General features: G+C 48.1%; 2 protein-coding genes and 1 long non-coding RNA gene across 4 annotated transcripts; 2 read left to right on the forward strand and 1 right to left on the reverse strand.

Annotated features, from left to right (window-relative positions):
* Window positions 1-486: 486 nt before the first annotated feature.
* Window positions 487-12,559, forward strand: NPHP1 (nephrocystin 1). 2 transcript variants are annotated; one of them, XM_088053909.1, is made up of 20 exons: window positions 487-576; window positions 835-899; window positions 1,622-1,682; window positions 2,097-2,233; window positions 2,567-2,768; window positions 2,955-3,056; window positions 3,578-3,669; window positions 3,790-3,829; window positions 4,110-4,194; window positions 4,753-4,847; window positions 5,101-5,229; window positions 6,015-6,089; window positions 6,363-6,473; window positions 7,672-7,754; window positions 8,605-8,681; window positions 8,957-9,056; window positions 9,169-9,281; window positions 10,555-10,628; window positions 10,735-10,779; window positions 12,145-12,559. In XM_088053909.1, the coding sequence occupies exons 1-20, from the start codon at window positions 508-510 to the stop codon at window positions 12,421-12,423; spliced, it is 2,034 nt and encodes a 677-aa protein (XP_087910035.1). In that variant the 5' UTR covers window positions 487-507; the 3' UTR covers window positions 12,424-12,559. The 2 variants fall into 2 exon arrangements, with proteins under 2 accessions (XP_087910035.1, XP_087910036.1); XM_088053910.1 differs by having other exon boundaries at window positions 8,960-9,056.
* Window positions 7,854-10,741, reverse strand: LOC148184548 (uncharacterized). The gene is made up of 4 exons (XR_015772333.1): window positions 10,638-10,741; window positions 10,075-10,218; window positions 9,604-9,742; window positions 7,854-8,053 (listed from the first exon to the last, which is right to left on the reverse strand). It is a non-coding gene; the product is annotated as an uncharacterized LOC148184548 (long non-coding RNA).
* Window positions 12,560-13,822: 1,263 nt separating the features above from the next.
* Window positions 13,823-16,285, forward strand: MALL (mal, T cell differentiation protein like). The gene is made up of 4 exons (XM_005525479.3): window positions 13,823-14,251; window positions 15,233-15,400; window positions 15,614-15,742; window positions 16,078-16,285. The coding sequence occupies exons 1-4, from the start codon at window positions 14,150-14,152 to the stop codon at window positions 16,138-16,140; spliced, it is 462 nt and encodes a 153-aa protein (XP_005525536.1). The 5' UTR covers window positions 13,823-14,149; the 3' UTR covers window positions 16,141-16,285.
* The last annotated feature ends 56 nt before the right edge of the window (window positions 16,286-16,341 follow it).

The following is a 16,341-nucleotide window of genomic DNA, read 5'->3' on the forward strand; positions in this document are numbered from 1 at the left end:
GTGCGTGGGGAGAATTAAGTGGTGAAAGAGCTCATGCGTTGGCTGGGTGAATAAACGAGTAAAATAAAGGAGTATGAATTCCGCCTGGCACTTTGGATAAGGAATTGTGAAGGTAGCTGTAGCAAATTCCTTCTTCCCGTTGCTAGAGAATTCCAGGAGTACTGGGGGATTCGTTGCAGGCTGCTGGTTTTCAGAGCTGTTGTGGAGTTCTAAAATCGATGGGGGAGAAAAAGCAGTACCCAGAGCCCCTTAAGGCCTGGCCTTGACCTTGGAGCTCTTTCCCAAACGTAACGATCCTGGGTGACCCTGGATGGTCTCCAGAGCTGATTCCAACCCCAGCTGTGATTCCATGACCGGGATCACAAAACGCCACAGCCCGTTTGTCCCCAGATGGGCTGCGAAGGGGCTTTCAGAGCCGGGGGCTGCCCGGTGTGCGGTAGGAGCGCTGCGGCCCCGCCCCGGGCCCGTCATCCCCCGGCGCCGGCGCCGCCCCCCTGCCCCGTGGCCATGTCGGAGCGGCGGGCGCGGGGGCCGCTGCAGCGGGTGCAGCGCCGGAGCCGGGAGCTGCGGGCGCAGGTACCGGGGATGTACCAGGGCCGGTACCGGGGATGTACCGGGGATGTACCAGGGCCGATACCGGTGCCGTACCGGGGATGTACCAGGGCCGGTACCGGAGCTATACCGGGGATGTACCAGGGCCGGTACCGGGGATGTACCGGGGATGTACCAGGGCCGGTACCGGGGCTGTACCGAGCTGTACCAGGGCTGGTACCGGTACCGTGCCGGCTGTCTCGCCCCCCGGCCCCTGACCGCCCCTGTTGTCCCCTGTTGCAGGTGGAGGAGCTGCGGGCGGACAGCGCGGCTGCAGCCCCCGGGCAGCGGGAGGCTCTTTGGCTGAGGTGAGCGGGGTCCCGAGCCCCATCCCGAACCCATCCCTCGGTCCCACCGCCCGGGCGCTGCCCTCACCCTCCCCTCTCGTACCCTCAGTAGTGCTCGTTCCCTCTGTGCTTTTTCCCTCCCAATTGTACAGCGTTCTCCCTGCCCCTCCTCTCCCCTGTTTTCTGGGCTGCCTCCTTCCCAGCCCCTTCTCTCCCCTGTTTTCTGGGCCGGCTCCTCCCCACCCCTCTGGGGCTGAGGACAGTCTGGAGAAGGGAGGACTGAGAGGAGATCTCACCAATCCACATAAATATCTCCAAGGCAGGTGCCAAGGGGATGTGCCAGGCTCCTTCCAGTGGTGCCCAGCAGCAGCATGAGGAGCAATGGCCATAAATGAAAACACAAGATCCACTTCTCCATGAGGGTGGCAGAGAACTGGAAGCGCTGCCCAGGGAGGGTGTGGAGTCTCCCTCTCTGGAGACATCCCAAACCCACCTGGATGCATTCCCGTGTCACCTGCTCTGGGTGACCCTGCCTGAGCAGTGGGCTTGGGCTGGGTGAGCTCCAGAGGTCCATTCCAACCCCAGCTATTCTGGGATTCTGTCAGATGTTGCTCTTTGGGCTTGGAATTCTCAGCCTGAAGGGACACACAACACCTAAAATGACACCTTTTAGTCAGCAGGTGTGGTTTGGATCAGAATTTTAAGAAAATACTGTCTGTCTGTCTGTCTTGCTTTCAATGCAGATGTACAGAGCTGAAGAAATTGGTGGAGGAGAATACAAATGCTCTCCATGCTTTGAAAAAAGTAAGTATGGAGATTAATTTGTGGTTTTCTTCAAAATCCATTGTGGAAAGTGTTTAAAGAAAATCACTGCTCTATTTTAGATGCCTCAGTCCAAGAGCAATGCCCAGTACTGCACAATCCCTGCTGGTCATCTCTCCAATCTATATTTTTTTATATTCATTTCTATAATTTAAAAATTCACTTTAATGCTTTATTTTGTCCAAGTCCCAGGTGAAAACTTAACAGAGAATTTCACCTTGGTAAAAAGGTGAAAGGGTAAGAAAATTGTCACTAAAGAGGGAATGAGAGCAGCCCAGGAAGGGGAAAGCTTGTAAGGAATCTCTGGAAAACTTAATTTATAGAGGAACTTTGATTCTTTGAGCAATTTATTGGAGAACTTTGATTTTTTGGGGCATTTTCTGGGTTCTCTGTCAGGCTGACGAGCCGGCGCCAGTGGGGAATTACAGCGAGAGGAAGGAAGAGGAAGAAAAGCTGTTGCTGAAACTCTCCCAGCAGCTGCAGAAACTCCTTCTTGTCTTGGATCAGGAAAATGTGACAAAGAATTATCCAGGGTGAGTAGCTTAAACATACAAATGCAACCTGGTTTTTAAAAGGATTGCTGGAATGGGCCCTGGAAAATAATTATCACATCCCCTTGATTAGCTGAAAAATAACAGAAGGATAAAAAAAGAAGTGCTCAGGAGAGAAGTAATTTATGACTGGCTGGGATTTTTTCAAGAGTGCTGGATAATGAATGTGAGGTTTGGAGGAGATTCTTCAGGACAGAGAGCAAAACACAGGAATGAAAATGCTGGATCTGAATAATGTCCTTGCAGAGGCTTGACAGCATTTCAAAAAGTTCGGTGGAGATGATACTAAAAAATTGTTTGATTTGTTTTGGGTAGGGATGAGGAACACCAGAAAGGTCCTCATGCAGAAGAGGGAGATGAAGAAGAGGAGGAGAGTGAAGATGAAGAAGGTGAGGAGGAGGAGGACACTGAAGAAGAAGAAGAAGATGTGGAGAAGTTGTTGGATGATCCAAATGTTAGAGAATGTGTTGCTGTTGGAAACTTTGATGCCCAGCAGGAAGGGGATCTCACATTTGTGGTAAATCTCTCCCTGTAAAGGGTTTTTACTGCAGATCACTGAGTTAAGCAGTAACTATAATGAAATCCTCTGCTTTTGGGATTCAGCCAGTTGTGGGATTTGGGGAGAAACTGGAGTTAGGTCCTTTTTCATTTAAATATTTGGTTGTTTTTTTTTTTGTCTCTGTCTCTTTTTCTGATGCCAAAGAAAGGTGAAATCCTGGTCATACACGACAAGAAGGCGGATGGCTGGTGGGTAGCTGAAAATTCCAAGGGGGAGAGAGGCCTCGTTCCCAGGACCTACCTTGCGGTTGGTGTGCTGCAACCTCTGTCCTCATCCCCCCTCTGCTCTTTTATGTCAATTAATGAGCATATAATTAATTATATAAAAAATAATATAATTAATGAGCTGCACCAAATGGGTCACAAAGCAGTGTGTTGTTTGGAAATAAAGCACATTATTTGGAAATAACTCCATGTTTTTATCCATGGGCATGGAGATAGCCATCAAAAGCAGCATTTCTGTGCCTTGTGAAGTTGTGGCAGAGAAGTTTCTTAAATATGAAAGTCAGAATCTTTGTTGCTAAAGGCCAGCTCTGAAGACTCCAAGCTGCTGTGGATTAATTTGGGGTTTTAATAATTTATCTGAAATGGGAGTCCATGTAAATGCAGGACAATTTTCTGCATCACAGAGAGAAAAAAATCTCCTTTTCTAAACTTCCTTAATTTATTCTAAACTTAAATTAACATGGGCTGTGATTGGAGAAGACATTTTTAAGAACAGAACTTGGAAGAAATCGAGCCCTTTGCCATTTTAAATGTGAATTCCAGGTTCCTAAGGAAGAGGAAGAAAGCCAGGAGGAGTCAGAAGAACACATAGAAGTGGTGGATGAAACAGCAGATGGAACTGAAATTAAAAAAAGGTAAATGGAATGTCTCAGATACGGCTGTGAAGCTGCTGCTGTTTGAAAACAGAGTGCTATTTAGTGGTTAAATTTTTGTTCATGTGAGGATTTACTATAAATCCCTCCATTTTCTTCCAGAACAGATTCCCACTGGAGTGCTGTCCGAGCCATCACAGAGGTAGGTGCCCCTCTTACACTGCAGCTTCACCTGCCATGATCTCCATTATTTTGTAGACAAGCTGTGCCTTTTCCCAAACACCATGTCTCGTATCACAGCCTATTGTTCTTTAACAACATCTGTGTTTTGGGAGGTTTTGGTAGCAAGAAATGCCACAGAAATGTTTCAGAGGAGGTGACCAACATCCCAAGTTTCTGGTTCCAAATTCTGTAAATTGGGATGAAATTTGCTGTTAAATAGCAGGAACAGTAATATCCTTTTTTTTCTTTGTTTTTACTAGAATGACACTGTGGAGGTATTGACCACCACAGGGGCAGTTCCTGCTGGATTTCGCCCATCCATGCTTTTCCAGCTCTTGGAGGAAGGTAAGGATTTTGTCTGGCAGGATTCTCAGGTGTCTGTGGTGGCTTTCTCACCCTGGTCACCAGCCTGTTGGTGTTGCTTTATTTTAATTTATTAGCTAACTGGCTATATTTGATCCATCATATAATGTACAAAAGATTTTTTTTCCTCTTAAATTTTACTTTATCAATGTGAAATCCTGACAAATTTCCTCATGATTTTAAAGAGTTTCTGCTTTGGAAGTTCATTCCTGTTGACTTTGCTGGAAATTAAGGGGTTTTTTTAAAAATTTTAATTTTCCCTTTTTCTCAAAGGTCTTTTGTAGCCTCTTCACCAAATATATTAATATATCTCATGTTTTCATAGTCTTTCTGTTTAAAGGTTTTAATCTCTTTTTAAAAATAATTTATTGTGCTTTTGGGATTAAATAATTCAGAATACTCATAGTGCTCGTGGCAGATAATTCCATAGTTTTGTTTGGTCAAATATTCAACTGGACATGAATTTGGGGTGTTGTCCCTTTTGGCACAATAAAGATCATTTTAAAAAATGAAGAGTTTTTAAACTTACTCTTGTTGTAGGTGAAGAGTTTCGAGCAAGTTACTATTTGCAACCAGAGCTTACCCCATCCCAGCTGGCTTTCAAAGACTTGGTGTGGAACTCTGAGAGAAATACCGTGAGTATTGCTGCTAAGTGGGACACAATTTGCCTTCTTTCCTTTTGGTTATTGATTATGTCTTAATTTGCAACCATCTCTGGAATATTTCTTCTGCTGGGATCTTCTGTCCCACTAAAACATCACAGCTAAAGGCTTGTGAAGAAGTCCTGCTGCTACCACTGCACTGGCTTTGTGGTTGGGAGAATCACTTCAGTCCATAAACACAAAATGAGGGCCCTGTAGGTTTAACCCTCCTTCTGCTGCATTTCAGATCCATCCTAGACCCACCAGAGTGTCCCTGATTGTCACTTTATGCAGCTGCAAGATGATTCCTCCTCCTGGAACCGGTGTGCGGGTCCTCAGCCGGCACGTCCGGCTCTGCCTCTTTGACGGCAGCCGGGTAAGGAACGTGTCTGCTTCCCAAATAAAGGACTGGAGGAGGTTTGCAACTCCCAGGATCCTTCTGGTTCTGGTTCCTCTCGTAGGCAGCTCCTCCAGCTGTCTCACACAACCTGCCTCCCAAGATGCTTAATTTATGCTCAGCTGAGTCTGGTTTGAGCCCACTCACGCAGAAGTATAGAATTGAATGATAAAACAGGCCAGACCGCATTGATGGGCATCAGGCACGGCCAGGCAAGCACACTCAGCCCTGCTTCCCACCCTTGCTACTCCACAAAGCACTCGATCCCTCCCTTATTCTGTCTTTGGTTTCTCCCCCTCTGCTTTCCTCTCGTGGTAAATCAGGTGCAGCCCCAAAATGCCCATGAGCAGTGTGAGGTGAGCTGGGGAGCTGCTCCTGACTCAGGGTGACAGTCACACCCGGCCCTGGGAGGGGCTGGGGCGGGAGCTCCATTTCTCTGAGTCCCTAATTTTGGGTTCCCCACCTGCCATTGTGCCTGCTGCCTCCTCTGTGTTCCTGGTGATGGGGATGAGCGTTTCCCGGGCTGATCTGTCTCCTGGGATGGGCCTGGGAGCAGCTGGGTCAGGGTCAGATTCCTCCACGTGCCCTTGATCCTCTGTTCCTTTGTGTGTGTGCAGAGCAGCCTTTTATAAAAACATAACCCTGATTATCCAGCAATTTTCTTCCAGCTGTCTTTGTTGTGTGCAGTGTTGGATCCATCTGGGATAACCCTGCATTTTCTGAAAGCAGTAAAACTTGCCTTAGCTTTTTTTCCCCTACTTCAGGTGCTGAGTAACATTCACACAGTGAGAGCTACGTGGCTGCCTAAAAATCCTCAAACTTGGACCTTTTCTCCAAGGGTAGGTGACACAGCTGCTGGCTTTTTACAGCTTCTTCCTCCAGTGTCACTAAAGTGTTCCCTGGTGGCACAACTGTGCTCCATGGAAAGACAATAAGGGGGGCAGGGTTTTGACTGGAATCACTTCTCTCCTCATTTTTTATAGTGGGATTGAGTTTGAGATCTTGTGTTGAGTGAGGGATGTGCTTGAAGGCCTTTAAAATTCAAGTTTGGTTTTTTTTTTCCATAGGTACATTAACTTCTTTTTCCTTTTTCCTCCCTCCCTCTGTACCAGGTGATGGGCATCTTACCCAGCTTGCTTGATGGGGACTCTTTTGTCAGGTCCAACTCCATGTCTTCAGCCATTGGGATATTGTTTGAGCTCGGCATCACGTACAGGTGCAATGTGAGTGTGGGGAGGGGCACTGGAAGTCACTCCAAGTGCAGGTTCATAAAGGGAACCTGTTACCGCTGAAGATGAATAGATAATGCGGACACAGGTTGAGGTGTGGTAAAGAAAGAGCAGAGTTTATTTTTCCTCCCAGGATTTATAGGCTTCTTACCATGGTCGGGGATTGGATGGTCAGGATAACACTTTCTCACTGCACTGGCCATGAGAAATGCCCATCAGAAGACGTGTAACAGAAAGAATGTACACATATCTATGTTTACAGTTACTGTCCTGGGAAAGTCCTTAGAAAACTATGTTAGCAAGCTCAGAAGCTGAGTTTTCAGGGTGACAGGAACCAGCTGTCCCCAGGTAGAGAATAGGACTAGAGAAATATCCTTCTTTAGAGAACAGGATTAGACAATACCTGGAAAGATGGAGAGAGACTTTTCACAAGGTCATGTAGTGATAGGACAATGACTTCCAACCGTCAGAGGGCAGGGATGGATGGGATATTGGGAAGGAATTCTTCTCTGGGAGGGTGGGGAGGCCCTGGCATAGGGTGCCCAGAGAAGCTGTGGCTGCCCCTGGATCCCTGGCAGTGCTCAAGGCTGGGCTGGACAGGGCTTGGAGCAGCCTGGGATAGTGGAAGATGTCCCTGGCCATGGCAGGGGTTAGTACAAGATGATCCTTAAAATCCCTTCCAACCCAAACCATTCTGGGATTCTCTGATAGGAGAATATCCCTAATTAGAGAGTAAAAGTCCCTCTGGCTCATGGATGTGCATGTCCCTGTACCAACACTGAAGTAACTTGTGCCAAAGATCCCATGCCATGGGATCCCAATGGACTGGTTCTCTCTTCACTCCTGCAGTTTTCCATCTCAGCCATTTATTTCAGACTAATGTCCTGTACAGTTTGAAAACTTTAACTGTTTCAGCAGTATGGACAGTGGTTCCCAGCTCCTGTTGACACACATAGAACCTGTCCATCTGGGATATGCTGCTGGAAAGCACAACAGGTAGTAAGACAATAGATGGTAAAGCCAGGAAAACTACCCTCAGAGAAGGCAGACTGTGATTTTTAAACACACAAGGGTGAAAGAGGAAAAGGGGAATAACTACAACAATTTTGATGTGGTTACTGTTATTAATTGTGGTTCAGTCACTCATTCTGGGTCAGCTGCTCAAATAATTTACATTTCTCTTTTTTCCTAGTCAACAGGTGAAAGAGGAGAGCTGAGCTGTGGCTGGGCCTTTCTGAAGCTCTTCACTTCCACTGGGCTTCCTGTTCCTTCCAAGTTAGTTTGTTGCATTGTCCTGCTCTCCCTGTATTTACACATAGGTGTAAATAGATCTGTTTTAGACTAAGAGTAAAGCTCCTCTTTCATACTTACACACTCCTGGGGCAAGGGGCATCCATACCAGGCCTTTATGATTCTGGTTCTTCTTTGCTGCATTTATCCCTTTCCCATGTGAAAACTGGGAGATGGTTCCCAAGACCTGGAATCAGGTAGGAGTTGTTGTGAATGAATCTCTCACTGCTCTTGGAGCGTAAATTATATTTTGCAGCTGATTTATGATTAGTGGGTCCAGTCATCTGAAAGAATAATAAAGTGTATGTATTTTTATTTTATTAAATGTAGGAAAACTTTTTGTTTATTGACAGAAATAATTCACTGTAGCTCAGACTTTCAAGACTTGTTTTTTACCAAATACTGGTAGACATATATGTATTGTGTATATGTATTCTGAATTTATCTGGATTACAGCACCTGCAGGACACCTCTACTGTTCTAAAAGTCTCTAAATCTCATCTTTTAAATATTCTACTATTTCATTAAGTAAGCATGGTATTATAGATTAAATTTCATGCTTGTTTCAGCAGTGACTTACTCTTGGCAGAACTGGGGTTACATTATTCTTTAACAAATTTTAAATATGGAAGATTTAAATTGTTGAAGTGATGATTCCTCAAAACCATTTTAGTGAACCAATTGCTAAATTCCGTACAAGAAAAATAATTGCGCTGTGGAAAAGAAACAGTGTTGTTAATGGCTTTTAAAATAATTGACCTCCCAGTATAATTAAATTCCAAAAAGAGTTGAATTCCCAATATCATACAGGCTTCAAATTTATCTTTATTGACAGGATGTATGAGCTGGTCCTGAGTGGTGGAACTCCCTATGAGAGAGGCATTGAGGTTGACCCATCAATATCAAGGAGAGGTGTGGTTCCTTTTCAGTGTAATATAAACATAATGATGTGATTCATGCTGCATCTCCTTCACAACAGTGCCCACAGCCTGCTTTGGGTTTGTGTGTTCTATTTTTGCACGTATTCCATTGTTTATCTGCTTTTGCCTTGGCTGTGGGGAGCTGGGTGCTGCCAGGCTAACTCGACTTGAAAGAGTTCTCAACCCACTGAAATGCCCATTTTTGTAATATAATTATTACTATTGTTTCAAACTGACTGTTTCAATCTGGGGTGTTTATTCCTGCAGCAGGCTCTGGGGTTTTTCAGCAGTTCATGAGCCTCAGGAAACAGCCTGTGCTTCTGGTGAAAGTGAAGTCACCAAGTGTGCACTCAAAAGACATCCTGAAGTGAGTCCCTGTGCTTCCATAAAATGAAAAAGTATTCCAGATAGCCTAGAGAAATCTGCAGTGTTTGCAGATCAATCAACATCTCAACTGCTGTCCCTTATTTTCCCAACAGTTTTCTCCCTGAAACATTAGTTGGGGGCATGTGCTACATCCATCTCCTGGTGTTTTATCGGCAAATCCTTGGAGATGCCCTCCTGAAGGACAGGATGAGCATGCAAAGCACAGGTGAGCACTGAAGGAAGATCAGGTTCACCCAGGGAATGACTCTCTCCAGAGTTTCCCTCTGGTAAGAGATGTTTTTGGCACTCTGGCTAAGTTAGCCTCTTTGTTTTTTTTTTTTTTAATTATTGTTTACTTGCTGACAGTAGGGAGAGACCAAAGTTGGAGAATTCTGGTTTTAGAACTCAGTGTCTTGCCCTGATTATTCAGCAGAACTAATGATAGTTTATACCCTTCCCTATTTAAAAAACAATTTGAAATAAGGAAAAATTACATTTCTTAACTGTACTACATTTGAATTTATATAGGTGAGAACTGCCACACTTACCTGGTTTGTTCTTCATGATTTAGGACAGTAGATCAGGCCAGTGACCTCTCCTGGAGTTAAATTGCATCCCTTTGGATTCAGACTTCATTTGAGGTCATCGAAAGGCTTTATCCCAGAAGTTGTTCTGGTAGCTGTGCAACTAAAGAAGATTTCTATTATTTCAAAATCCACCATCACTTTAGGAATAGACAACTGAAAATGTCTGTTCTACTCCCCAGAAGTCATCAGCCTGGCTCCCTTCCCCAAAATGTTTTGGCATTAGTAAATGCTTCATGTTTACCAAACCTCCAATCAGCTTCAAGGTGAAGAAACAAGTGTACCTTCAATATTTGAAGTCACACAATAAAGAAAACACTTCAGCCAAAATCCTGCTCTCTGTCACCTGGATCCTTACCCACAGTCTCATTAATTAAAATAATATCAGGAACAGAGTGATTTCTCATGGAAGTGATCCAAAAAGCACCAGCTCACCTGTGCAGTGGGATATGGGCCCCATAGGGAAAATTCACTGTGCACTTGGTCCCTGGTTCTCCTAAAATGCCACATCAGACACAGGCTGAGGTAGAACCCAAGTGTGTTTATCCATAACATCCAAACCAAGCAGCACAATTACAGCTGTGTGTAAAAAAGACAGGTGCAGAAATGAGGGAAAACACCCCTGGCAGGTAAATCGGGAAGGGCTCGTGTTTGCTGGCATTCCCAAAAAACAGCACTGGGGTTTGTGTGTCTCCTCTCCTAGTTTAACTGTCTCTCAGCCACTGAGAATTGGCTGCAGTCAGAACAGTTTTTAGGGAATTCTCCTACCTTCCCTGCTCTGGAGAACTGTTACAGCTCATTTTCCCTTTGGAATAATCTGTCAGGAGGGGATGTGCTGAACACCTGAATGGGCCAATACTTTGAAAACCATCCTGATTCCTTCTTAGCCTTGACTGTGCTTGCTTTCTGTTGCAGACTTAATCTGTAATCCTGTTTTAGCAACTTTCCCTCAACTCCTGGATCAGCCAGACCTGATGGATGCACTTCGGGTATGTTACCTTGTCGAGATTTCCAGGCAAAATTTGAGCTTTTTTTCTGTCCTGGGAGAAGACAAAGTTCTCCACAGCCTTGGTCTGATTTTACATTTCATTCTAGAGTGCCTGGGCAGACAAAGAAAGAACATTGAAGAGAATTGAGAAGGTAACAAACTAAAAGTTTTTCTTTCCATATATTCAGGGTAATTTGAGCTAGCTGCAATTGCTGCTTAACTTTTCCTCTCACTGTACATCTATTTGGAAAATAGAGATATGTAAATGCAGTTCTTAACATTTCTCACCCAGATTTTTAACAGTAAACCAGGAGGAAAATTAAATTAACTTGTAACGTTTTATTTCAGTGTTGTTAGAGGGGGAACCTGTTACAGTGTGGCTCCCTGTCAGGATGTGCTTCCAATAGTCAGCTGGTAAAAGCTTTCCATGGAAACATAAGGGGCTGTGTATGCCCCCAAAATCATATTCCCTCCACCAAACTCTGAGCTTCAGTCCTCCCACAGTCTGCCTGGGAAAAGGCCCCCAAATTCCTCAGATGTCCCTGCCCCAGACAGTTGTAATCCCGCATTTTGGCACATAGACAGCTGGAGAACTGACCTGGTGGTCCCCAGGCTCACCCACACCTTGTCCTACCTCCTGTCCCACAGACAGAGAGCAGCTGCAGGGAACTGAATGGGAAAGCCATTGGCTCTCAGTCCTGCATTTCCTGGGAGCAGCAGCGGGATATTTCATTCCCTGTGCGTGCTCCTGGATTGATGCGCAAGGACAGCTCCCTGTTTACGCAGAACAAACACCCGCTGAGTCAGAGCAGCTTTTTCAGGGCCATTCATCCAAAAGGAAAGCAGATCTGCTCACGGAATTGGCAACTCCCCGGGCTCCCAGAACCATCCAGTTCTACCTGACTGGCATGTGCCACTCCCACGGGAGGATTGCTGCCTGCTGAAGGCTCACCCCTCGCGTGGTTCCGTGAGGCTGAGCCCTGCAATGCTCCCTGCCAGGCACAGCGCTCCTGGGGCTGGGACACTCCGGACTTGGATCTTTCCCGTGTGTTTGATAATTGACCAGGCTGATCCTTTGGGTTTTCCAAACTGATCTTTATAGGGGTGCACACAGGTCACACCATGCACAAAGAGAGCCCGGGGGCAGCATCACCTCTGGCTGCAAGGAGTGGGATCAAAGCCACGCTCCGCCTAGGAGAGCAGGGAAATGAGAGGAGTTTGAGTTTCCAGGACAGGGAAGATACAATATTAAGAAAATATAAATACTCCACAGCAAAGGGCTCTCAGTGCCTGTAGTTTGTGTGAAGGCTGGCAGAGTTCAGTGCAGGTTTGTTGGTATGCTGGAGGCTTTTCCAAGATAACCGATATGTGTTTAGGAAGGTCAAATCTCTTCCCATTGCTTTCCTGGGAACTGGGAGTGAGTTGTTTGGGTTTTTTCCTGTGTACAATACTTTGGGAAAGTGCTTGGCAACACCACGTGTTTGCACTGAAATGTTTTCAAACGCTGTTCTCTGCAGAGAGATCAAGAATTCCTGAAGTCTGCGTTTGTCCTGGTGTACCACGACTCTGTATTCCCTCTGCTCTGCGCCACGTTTCTCCCCAGCTACAAGTGGGCTGAGGAAGAGGTGGAATTGTCTCGCTGGAAGGTGATCCATGACTTCCTGAAAAGGAGCCGGGAGAAGGATGGCGCGCTGGAGTACCTGCTGTCATCAGGAAACACCCACAGAGCCTTTGACATCTCAGAGCTGGCCTACGATTTCTTAGGAGAAGTCAGGGCAAACAATCCTGGAGAATGAACAAGTCAGGTTCTTTAGGGGCATGGTAATAATAAAATTAAATTCTTACCAAAGAGATTGTGTAGGATCTGAATTGTAATGGATATTTCAGCACAATTAAGATTTTGAGAGAGATTAAAATTATTTCATCCATTTATCTACTGGAAGTTGTATTTTAAATTTTTGCTTTTGCAGTGTTAAACAAGGCTCTGGTTGCCTGTTACTACCTGTTGTAGCCATGTCAGGTGTCATATTTTGCCAAAGCTGAGGTAGCCCTTTTCTCCTCTCATGCAGCTTCCAATTAATTTCCAGTGTTGTTTTAATCAGGATGAACAAAAGGCTCTTTGTCCCAGTCCCCCAGCAGCCTGGGAGCAGGGAAGGGAAAGAGCAGCGATCTTTAAGAATGCTGCTGAGCAAGGACAGCCAGCTTAGGGGAAGAATCCTCTCCTGCCAAACCAGTGACCAGCAGCTTGCTCCGTTTTTAGACTGCCTATTCCTCTCCCCCACTCAGGAGAAGGCTGGGTTACTCCCAGGAATGTGCCTGACCCAACACAAATAACAGCTGGTGGGAATCCTGGGAACGCTGCATTTCCCCAGGATTATTTCCTCTGCTGACCCCTCAGTGCCTTGTGATCACAGGCTCTGTGTGCTGCCCACTCCCAGAGGGAAGTGATTAATCCACTTTCTCTTTAGTGCTGGAGCATCTGGATGCTCCCTGCAGGGCAATGGGGACATTGCCACCAAGTCACACACGGACTTAAGCCCAGGCCAGGCTTGGTTTTGTCTGGTGAGATATAAAACAAGATTTTTGAAAGCCTCCACTGCATGGTGCCAAAAACCAGCTCCCACTGGAGTATCTGTAAACTGGAGCCTCCAGAAACACCACAGGACACTTCTCCCAGCATAGGAAGGGCTCAGACAAGAGATATGGATGTGATCTTTGCTCTGTGTTGTGCAAGAGCTTAGCACAGAAGCCGAGTTCCTGGGGCATCACCTGTCTCACCTGGCATAGCTGGGATATTTCACTGGGACAGTGTCCTCCTGCTGTAGCCCACTGCCCCAGTTAATGGGATCATTCTGTCCTCTCTGGGCCACCAGGCAGAAGTGCCACCCCCAGCCTTCCGTCCCACCTCTTATCTGGGAGTTCTGGGGCCAGGCAGAGTGCGCTGGATGAGACAGCAGGTGCTTCCCAAATCCAAAATGTATTTGCCAGGAGGCAGAAATTCCAGTAGCTCTCCTTCAAACCTTACAGGGCACTTGGGAGCACATTGCCAAACCCTCCCGGTGTGTCTGTAAAATTTACCTGCTAGTTCCTGAAGCTGGATGTACCTGGAGGGTGTGGAGGGGTCTGACGTGATCACGGGAGCAGAAACCTGAACAGAAAGGGGAGGAGGCAACAACAGTGGAAGCAAAAATATTTCAGGCTTGGAAGCGTGCCAAGGACAAGTGTTTGCAGGAAATATTTCTGTCCCGGCAAGGTGTAGAAAGTTTTTTTTCCCCTTTCCCCTCCAATTAATGACCTTGCATTGGTGCGTGTTGGGGCCGGGGTCGGGCTCTGTCGCATCCCGGCCGGCAGCGGGATGCACAAAGCCGCGGTGTCCGGCGGTGCCGGGGCACGGCGCGGTGCCAGCCCCGGCCGGTTCCTGCGCTTACGTCCCGCGGGCGTGTCCCTTAAATCCCGCACGGGAGCGGCGCGGGGCAGCCGAGCGCCAGCGGAGCCCAGCGCAGCGCTGTCAGCGGAGGAGACATGGCCTCGGTGGGTCCCTCTGCAGCCTCCACGCAGCCAGCCCTGCCCTCCGGACCCGCCGTCTTCAAAACCATCCCCTACGCCTTCATCCTGCCGGAGATCGTGAGTATGCCTCGCTCCGCACCCGCTCCCGGCTAAAATCCCCCGAAATCCTCCTGAAGGCATCATTACTGGGATTAGTGACACATTGTCTTTGAGCTAACGCTGAAAGCACGAAGTATTCCTGATGGGGTTTTTAGGAACAGCTTGAGGACAAGGTACACTCCGCTCCATCACAGCCTGTGTGAGGGTCGCTGTGTGAGGCTGGGAGAGGCTGAAGAGCTGCTGGCTCGCCCAGCTCTTGTTATCATGTAGAAACAGCTTGAAAAATCAAGGCAGTTTTGGTCTCAAGTCGTTCCAGAGGTCGAAGGCAATTTGGCGTCTCGTAACGTGTGACATTCCATGACTCTTTCAATTGCTTCTGGGTCCAGAGGGCATCCAGTGGGACTGCCTGAGATAGCAGCTGGTGCACTTTGTCATGGTGCACATGGGCTGGCAACCCACACACCCTGTGCTCCACAGGCACAATCCCTGCCCGTGGTGATGGGCTCAGCTCCCTGCTGCAATTCCCGGGATGGCTCAGGGCAGCATCATCCCGATAAGCCTGTGTGCTTTTTGTGCTCAGCAAATCTTTTGGGTGGATCCAGAATGGGCAACTCACTCCAGGCTGGTGTGTGGAGCTGAAGGAGACTTCCTCGTGCTGTGATTCCAAGCCTCGGAGATGACCGAGCGAGCAGGGCTGTTTGCTTTTCCCAGATAAAAGCGCATTTTCTGGCTTCTCCACCAAATCCCTCGGGGTGACACATTTCCTTGTGTGGAAGGCAGCAGCAAACCCTTCCCTTTCGTGTGAGCACTCATTTCCCATGAGTGTTCAGGGAAACCGGTGCCAGCTTGCTTGTTGTTGCACCGGGATGCCCTGGGAAAGATGCAGCGGTTCCGCTGGCTGCTGTGGCCTGCCCAGGAGGGAGGCGAGGAGGGAACCAGGCAGGAAAAGAGCTTTTCCTCATCCCACACTCATCAGAGGTGCCTGTTTGTCCCTGGCAGCTCTGCGGGACCTGGGTGTGGATCCTCGTCGCTGCTACCTCCGTCTCCTTGCCGCTGCTGCAGGGATGGGTGATGTACGTGTCCCTCACCTCCTGCCTCATCTCCCTGCTGCTCCTCTTAAGCTACCTCCTCGGCTTCCACAGGAACAGCGAGAACTGGAAAGTGCTGGTAAGGAGAGGATGGAACACGGGCAGATGTTGACAGCAGCAGTGTGGGTGCAGGACCACCACGGCTGGTGACCCACCGACCCTCTCCTCCTCTTGCCTCGACTGGAAAGTCCAGGGGAGCTGTGCTGTCGAACCACTGCCTGGGAGGGTTTGGTCCCCACCCTATGCAGGCACGTGTCCCCCTTGGGGCACTCACAGGAGCGTTGTTTTGCAGGACAGTTTGTACCACGGTGCCACGGCCATTCTGTACATGAGCGCCGCTGTCCTGCAGGCCAACGCGACCATCAACTCTGAGCTCAGCCCCGACGGGCCGCTCAACTACCAACTCAACAGCGCCGCATCGGTGAGTCCAGAGCGCCCTGCCAGGCTGCAGAACACGCAGTTCCCCCTGGGACAGGCAGCAGCACGTGCTGAAGCCACAGCAGAGCCACCCCAAGCCCCACTGGGCACAGCTTCAGCTCCTCACCTCTGTGGGTCATGCAGCTAGGGTCGGCTTCTCAGGGTCCATCAGTTCATGGACAGCCCGACATGGCTGGATCCTGGGAAAAGCTGAGGCTTTGCCTCTCCTTTGAGGCTGGAGAGAGCTCTGGGCTGGGAGGCTTCCCCATGCTGAGAGCACTGGGAGGAGATGGAGTTTGACTCTGCCAGCTGACCCTTCCTCTTCTTCCTCTCGTGCAGTTCTTCGCCTTCCTCACGACCTTCCTATACATCCTCCACGCCTTCAGCATCTACTACCAGTGATCCTGGCAGCACCAGATTCACCTCTGCAGGACGAGGGCTTTCCCAGTGTGAGAGACCCTGCTGTCTTCCCAAGGTGTCCCTGCCCCAGCCCTGCCACCAGGCCTCAGGAATAGCAGGTCCTTTTGCACTTCATCACAGGAGGGATTTTGCTGGCACACACTGCTGTGCCTGTGGGACATTTCCTGCCTTGCCTGGGGGCCA

The sequence above is a fragment of the Pseudopodoces humilis genome, chromosome 3, assembly GCF_049639895.1.
Source record: "Pseudopodoces humilis isolate 2021_Gansu_Grassland_sample_001 chromosome 3, ASM4963989v1, whole genome shotgun sequence".
Lineage (NCBI taxonomy): Eukaryota > Metazoa > Chordata > Aves > Passeriformes > Paridae > Pseudopodoces > Pseudopodoces humilis.

Coding starts and splice junctions, on each gene's coding strand:
- MALL (XM_005525479.3), top strand. CDS start 14,150: ATGGCCTCGGTGGGTCCCTCTGCAGCCTCCACGCAGCCAGCCCTGCCC. Junction 14,252..15,232: donor CCTTCATCCTGCCGGAGATC/GTGAGTATGCCT, acceptor TGTCCCTGGCAG/CTCTGCGGGACCTGGGTGTG. Junction 15,401..15,613: donor GCGAGAACTGGAAAGTGCTG/GTAAGGAGAGGA, acceptor GTTGTTTTGCAG/GACAGTTTGTACCACGGTGC.
- NPHP1 (XM_088053909.1), top strand. CDS start 508: ATGTCGGAGCGGCGGGCGCGGGGGCCGCTGCAGCGGGTGCAGCGCCGG. Junction 2,234..2,566: donor GTGACAAAGAATTATCCAGG/GTGAGTAGCTTA, acceptor TGTTTTGGGTAG/GGATGAGGAACACCAGAAAG. Junction 8,682..8,956: donor CCCATCAATATCAAGGAGAG/GTGTGGTTCCTT, acceptor TTATTCCTGCAG/CAGGCTCTGGGGTTTTTCAG.